Source organism: Physella acuta, unplaced genomic scaffold (genome assembly GCF_028476545.2).
Source record: "Physella acuta isolate Inbredline_101_S28 unplaced genomic scaffold, ASM2847654v3 ptg000914l, whole genome shotgun sequence".
Classification (NCBI taxonomy): Eukaryota; Metazoa; Mollusca; class Gastropoda; family Physidae; genus Physella; species Physella acuta.
This window is the reverse complement of record NW_026732431.1, coordinates 425,001-432,709: the sequence shown is the minus strand read 5'-3', so window position 1 is coordinate 432,709 and position 7,709 is coordinate 425,001. Positions and strand designations below refer to the sequence as shown.

General features: G+C 36.4%; 2 protein-coding genes across 2 annotated transcripts in view; one reads left to right on the top strand and one right to left on the bottom strand.

Annotated features, from left to right (window-relative positions):
• The first annotated feature begins 2,390 nt into the window (after positions 1-2,390).
• LOC131953254 (uncharacterized) overlaps positions 2,391-7,709 on the top strand; it is a 9,616-nt gene continuing 4,297 nt past the window's right edge. Inside the window, exons 1-2 of the mRNA XM_059316361.1 lie at positions 2,391-2,436; positions 7,425-7,709. The exon at positions 7,425-7,709 is cut by the window's right edge and continues 31 nt beyond it. Coding sequence (XP_059172344.1) covers positions 7,425-7,709 — 285 coding nt within the window. The 5' untranslated portion in view covers positions 2,391-2,436. The remainder of the gene's footprint in view (positions 2,437-7,424) is intronic.
• Positions 3,094-4,664, bottom strand: LOC131953233 (putative uncharacterized protein DDB_G0282133). The gene is made up of 2 exons (XM_059316331.1): positions 3,721-4,664; positions 3,094-3,505 (listed from the first exon to the last, which is right to left on the bottom strand). The coding sequence occupies exons 1-2, from the start codon at positions 4,662-4,664 to the stop codon at positions 3,094-3,096; spliced, it is 1,356 nt and encodes a 451-aa protein (XP_059172314.1).

The window sequence follows — 7,709 nt, the reverse complement described above, 5'->3', positions numbered from 1 at the left end:
AGACAGGAAGAGGAAGCAAACAAATAAAAGCTTGTAAAAATCATGTCTTATTCCCGAATTGCCATCATCCGTAGTAAGAATATTTGAGAAAGTTTAGAGGAGATCACTCCCGCATTTGACTATATTTTTTTTAACACCGTTCTTTTGTGTCACGGTTTTTTTTTTGTGCGAACTGTACACACACCCACAACGAATACCTTTCTATCAAACCGCGCTAACAATTGGAATAAATTTCTTGAAGTTGATTAAACTTTTCTATAGAAAGTGATTGTGGTAAAAAATTTAATTACAGTTTTAACGTGAAATCAAACGCAGGCGCTTGGCGATGGCACTGCAAATACAATCAATTGCGAAGAATGTCATTACGGTCTACACCCTCATCTATACAGTAATCACCCAAAAATGTGTTGTTTCCATGGCAGTCGGTATTATTATGCTCAATTTGTGTTTTTAATAAATCTAGTACAGTGTTTCTTCCAGGCCCCTCCCCCGAAAGAAATGAAATTATACAATTTATATAGAAAATATATACTTTTGACAGTGTCCGCCCCCCCCCCCCCCCCCGAAGAAAGTCTACCGCCTCCCCCCCGAAAATTTCAAGTACCCCCCCCCCCCCCCGGAAAAAAAGTCTGGAAGAAACACTGATCTAGTAGGCCTAGCATCAGACTTTTGGGATTAAAGAAACTGTTATTAACTTTTTTTAGTACACGTAAATTTATATTAATATCAACCAAAAGGAAACGTGTCAGATTAAATTGTTTTAGTTCTATCATAAATTGAATCTTATGGCATTTTATTATTACTGCTATAAAAACAACACGTAGACAAACCACCTAAGGCTCCTATGGTCAAACTACATTGAAGTCAAATAGCCTTTGTTCAAACACCTATGGACAAAGTTCCTATGGTCAAACTACACTGTAGTCAAATAACCATTGTTCAAACACCTATTGACAAAGGTCCTATGGTCAAACTGCATTGTAGTCAAATAGCCTTTGTTCAAACACCGATGGACAAAGGTCCTATGGTCAAACTACATTGTAGTCAAATAGCTTTTGTTCAAACACTTATGGACAAAGGTCCTATGGTCAAACTACATTGTAGTCAAATAGCTTTTGTTCAAACACCGATGGACAAAGGTCCTATGATCAAACTACATTGTAGTCAAATAGCTTTTGTTCAAACACCTATGGACAAAGGTCCTATGGTCAAACTACATTGTAGTCAAATAGCTTTTGTTCAAACACTTATGGACAAAGGTCCTATGGTCAAACTACATTGTAGTCAAATAGCTTTTGTTCAAACACTTATGGACAAAGGTCCTATGGTCAAACTACATTGTAGTCAAATAGCTTTTGTTCAAACACCGATGGACAAAGGTCCTATGGTCAAACTGCATTGTAGTCAAATAGCCTTTGTTCAAACACCTATGGACAAAGGTCCTATGGTCAAACTACATTGTAGTCAAATAGCTTTTGTTCAAACACTTATGGACAAAGGTCCTATGGTCAAACTACATTGTAGTCAAATAGCCTTTGTTCAAACACCGATGGACAAAGGTCCTATGGTCAAACTACATTGTAGTCAAATAGCTTTTGTTCAAACACTTATGGACAAAGGTCCTATGGTCAAACTACATTGTAGTCAAATAGCCTTTGTTCAAACACTTATGGACAAAGGTCCTATGGTCAAACTACATTGTAGTCAAATAGCTTTTGTTCAAACACTTATGGACAAAGGTCCTATGGTCAAACTACATTGTAGTCAAATAGCCTTTGTTCAAACACCTATGGACAAAGGTCCTATGGTCAAACTACATTGTAGTCAAATAGCTTTTGTTCAAACACTTATGGACAAAGGTCCTATGGTCAAACTACATTGTAGTCAAGTAGCTTTTGTTCAAACACCGATGGACAAAGGTCCTATGGTCAAACTACATTGTAGTCAAGTAGCTTTTGTTCAAACACCTATTGACAAAGCACCTAGAACCGTGTATTATATTTTAAAGAATAGAAAGCTTGAATCTGTTATGAATAATTATATGCTTGATTGAGGATGAGTCAAGCCATCAGCTCTATCTAAAGAACCTTATATAGATTAATCTTCCAGTGCCCCAGCCATTTATGCTACTGCAGTAGATTAGATTATCCCTTAATGAAAGATTGCACATTTTAGTTATTTAATTAAAATAAGTAATATGCAATTTTGTTTTTGTTATCGTATTTTTTTTAAAACTCTGTACTTATGTTCTTTATGCATTTTTTTCAGTCTTCTGATTTAACCAAATGATTTGAACACTAAATATTGCAGTGCGCACCGTGCGGAGACGACCGCAACTTTACTATTTGTTCTCAATTTGACACAATTGTTGAACTAAAGACAAAGTTGCGCTCATTGTCAACAACAAAAATAAACAAAGAAGATTCATGTTCATAAGTATGTGGTTTAAAAACATCTAAAATCTAAGTATATGCCACCAAGTTGACAAGATGAAATCATCTTTAATTAATTTTGACAGAGATAAAAATCGTTTTTAATGATGTCATCAAAGCGCCGTAAAAATATTTTTAAAAAATTAAAAATTAATCGTGAAAAAAATATAATCTTAAAACATTTCTAAATCCAAAGAACTAGTTGAAAATATAAAGCTATGGTTGTTTTTATTTTCATGAAAAAACATGAAGTATTACTTACATAGGACAAGCGCTAGTTGGCTGTACAGGAGAGTGATTGATCTTCTGAAAGCCCCACTGTTGTCATTTGTACTCAAACTTTGTCGATAAAATTTAAATAACTGTCTACTTTTAAAGCCACATATCCTAGTTATGCAAATATCATTTACATTTTCAGTGACAGTATGAAAACTTACAAATTTGTTTTTTAAATAAAAATTTGATTACCTAAAAAAAATTAAAAATCAAATGCATCCGACAAAGTTCAACGAAAACCTCAGAATTAAGTTTTTGTAACTCCAAAATGATAACACAATATCTGAGTTTTAAAGTATTTAGTAAACCAACCCGGCTGTTCACTGCTGCGTTAATTAAGCAATATTATTTACCATGACGGACGTCAAACTTGCCGGTAGTTGATTTAGACAAAGAAAGAATCTTTGTTTTTGTGTTTGTTAACCTTAACGTCTTTGTTCACGTTGAGGTATACATTGACGTTAATGTTGACGTTCACATTGACGTTCACATTGACGTTGATGTTGACGTTCACACTGACGTTCACATTGATGTTGACGTTCACACTGACGTTCACATTAACGTTGATGTTGACGTTCACATTGACGTTGATGTTGACGTTCACACTGACGTTCACATTGACGTTGATGTTGACGTTCACATTGACGTTCACATTGATGTTGATGTTGACGTTCACATTGACTTTGATGATGACGTTCACAATGACGTTCACATTGATATTGATGTTGACGTTCACATTGACGTTGATGATGACGTTCACATTGACGTTCACATTGACGTTGATGTTGACGTTCACACTGACGTTCACATTGACGTTGATGTTGACGTTCACATTGACGTTCACATTGACGTTGATGTTGACGTTCACATTGACGTTCACATTGACGTTGATGATGACGTTCACATTGACGTTGATGATGACGTTCACATTGACGTTCACATTGACGTTCACATTGACGTTGATGATGACGTTCACATTGACGTTCACATTGACGTTGATGATGACGTTTACATTTGACGTTGATGATGACGTTCACATTGACGTTCACATTGACGTTGATGATGACGTTTACATTTGACGTTGATGATGACGTTCACATTGACGTTCACATTGACGTTCACATTGACGTTGATGTTGACGTTCACATTGACGTTCACATTGATGTAGACGTTCACATTGACGTTCACATTGACGTTGATGTTGACGTTCACATTGACGTTCACATTGATGTAGACGTTCACATTGACGTTCACATTGTCGTTGACGTTCACATTGACGTTCACATTGTCGTTGACGTTCACATTGACGTTCACATTGACGTTCACATTGACGTTGATGTTGACGTTCACATTGACGTTCACATTGATGTAGACGTTCACATTGACGTTCACATTGACGTTCACATTGACGTTGATGTTGACGTTCACATTGACGTTCACATTGACGTTCACATTGACATTCACATTGACGTTCCTATTGACGTTCACATTGACGTTGATGTTGACGTTCACATTGACGTTCACATTGACGTTCACATTGACGTTGATGTTGACGTTCACATTGACGTTCACATTGATGTAGACGTTCACATTGTCGTTGATGTTCACATTGACGTTCACATTGACGTTCACATTGACATTCACATTGACGTTCCTATTGACGTTCACATTGACGTTGATGTTGACGTTCACATTGACGTTCACATTGACGTTCACATTGACGTTGATGATGACGTTCACATTGACGTTCACATTGACGTTCACATTGACGTTGATGTTGACGTTCACATTGACGTTCACATTGATGTAGACGTTCACATTGACGTTCACATTGACGTTGATGTTGACGTTCACATTGACGTTCACATTGACATTCACATTGACGTTCAAGTTGACGTTCGCATTGACGTTGATGATGACGTTCACATTGACGTTCACATTGACGTTCGTGCCCATGCTCATGAAATAGAGTTAAGTTCAACTTTCAGATATTTCAGGTCCTCCCTATTTTTCAGATCTTTTACTTATATGTTAAATTTTATCTACCTAACTGAAACAGTTATCAGTTTTTTGTTATCCCACGGAACAATAAGTAAAGCACCAATCCCAGTAGCCGCGAATCGTCCACAGGTTTGTAGAAATCTGCAGATATAATTTATTATTTATATTAGGCATTCGTCCACCTAATTTAAACTCGTGTTATTGCCTTTTGAAAAAAAAACGGAAGTAAAGTATAGTACCTACTCCATCTACAGGAAATTGCTAAAAAATTGAGAGAGAAAAAAATCATAAATAGTAGGCCTACTTAAGTTATCGGTTTTTACACACACGTAGACAGACAGACAGGATGATAAACAAGATTGCAAACCTAAGTTTACCGGCTCAAAAAGGTTAAAACGTGGAGATTTGTCAAAATCAACATTTATATTTCTTGTATGATTACAGTAGTACCACTTTACTCCGTAACGATAATAGGTAGGTGTAAACTGCGAAAACCGACGAATCTCATTTGATTTGTTGCACGATTACAAAAATTTCCCTTGGTTTTTAACGTTTTTGGATCTACCAAACCCCACCAGATTCCTATGTGTATTCACCGAATCCTTCTTAATCGGAGAAAATAATTATTTTGTTTTTTGAAATTCAAAACATAGGTGTATAATTTACTTTTGCACAAAATGAACCGTGCATCAGCACCGCTCAAAGAACAAAACTATTTCACACCAAAGCAAAAACGAAATAATGAATGTTTGCTGGAAATAAGTTTGACTTCTGCTGTTGCATTTCAGACACCCGTTCATTTTAGCGAGTATTATGTTCTTATATTCTCCATCTCAATGCAGCTTAAGAAAGTGATCTCTTAGTTTTGCCGACGCTATACTAGAACATCTCAACTTGCAGAGTTTCTTCCAGGCATCTCTTCGGGGCTTTGCCCCCCCCCCACCGAAATTTTTTTACCGCTTCCTCCACCCCCCCCCCCCCGAACGAAATGAAATTTATATAATTTATATATAGAAAATAGATACTTTTAACAGTGTCCGCCCCCGGAGAAAAAAGTCTGGAAGAAACACAGCTCAACTTGGCATTGCAAATCATGCTGTTAGGACGTCGATTCCTATCTATTTGGTCCCCGGCGACTGGGTGCAATCCACCCGAAGTCGCTATATTTTAGCTCATATCTCGAGTCTCGTTTTATAAATTTTTCTGGGCCTCATTCCCATCTATAAGGTGGTTGAAATGAACACATAGGTAGGGTTTAATTTTAAATACATTTTCTCTGATCGTCATGTTTTTGTATTGATGCAGAAGATAATGGATAATAAGAATAAATGGTAGGAATACTTATTAACCCAATTAATTACTTTGCAACACACACACAGACACACCTCACTATTCGCAGGGTGTTGTATAATAATATACTTGATTAGTAATTTACCGTTGATAAATTAATTAGCAGTTAATTTGTGCATACACTATATTATAAATCCATTTTTAAAAGCATTAATTTCTAACTTTTATTGATTGAAACTAAAAATTTATGTTTTTGATTTAATGTTGATGTTGATATTTTTTTGTTTTATCACTACCGCTGCAGCCGATGATTGACGTATCAGTTATCACAATTCTCAACAAAAATATTTTCTACTATACATTTAGTAAAGTTTTCAGTGGGTGTGACCCCCCTCCCCCACATCAGTTGATAGCTTTAAACCGCATGTAGCATTGTTTTCTCTTATTTAGCTAGTTTGCACCATGCTGATATATATATATATATATATATATATATATATATATATATATATATATATATATATATATATATATATATATATATATACATACTCACTTGTATGTATATACTCATGTGTAATGTATTCATTTGTTTCCTTTAGGATGTATTTAATTTTTTTACTCCCCCCCCTTGCATGGATTAGCATGTAGGTTATTACGATTCTCAAACAAACCGTTTTCCTCAGGCACATATATTGCAACGTTGAGGTGATGTAACTCTCTCCCCCCCACCCGTAACCCCCACTGTGATTACTTTAAAATGTGTTCAGATATAATACTAAAGATTTGTATCTATATTTGGTTTAAAAAACAGCTTGATGTTGCATGTTTTTTTTTTATCGTTAGCAGGTTTACGTCATGGTGTCACCCCCATCCACCTCTTTGTCCACTTTGCTCTTAAAAACTATTGAATTCACTCTACTCAACCATTTAATTAAATTAAGTGTAATTATCATTTCTCTGTATATAGTTTGCAATTTTTTTACCTTGGTGTCACCCCACTAAATGATGTCACAGGATTAACGTTACTACGACATGTATTTGCATGATGTCACAGGATTAACGTTACTACGACATGTATTTGTATGATGTCACAGGATTAACGTTACTACGACATGTATTTGCATGATGTCACAGGATTAACGTTACTACGACATGTATTTGTATGATGTCACAGGATTAACGTTACTACGACATGTATTTGCATGATGTCACAGGATTAACGTTACTACGACATGTATTTGCATGATGTCACAGGATTAACGTTACTACGACATGTATTTGTATGATGTCACAGGATTAACGTTACTACGACATGTCACCCCACTAAATGATGTCACAGGATTAACGTTACTACGACATGTATTTGTCTCACCCCACTAAATGATGTCACAGGATTAACGTTACTACGACATGTATTTGCAGATGGAGTTCTGGAACCAGCCTCAGCCATCCGTGGCACATGACCACAGGCAGAACAAAAGACAGGGTCCAAACATTATCGACTCTCGTGGGGCAGAGATGACGCCTATGTTACTCACCAGGCAAAAGGAGCCTGTATCGATCCTGGTCACAGAAAATGCCCACATGGGGGAAGAGCTGGGACAGGATGGGACTGAATTGGCCACGGCCATAGTTCAGGCCAAGATAGTTGTGGAAGTGGAGCACCGTACCTATCATGCCGGTTGCTACAATAGGAAATGTTGGATG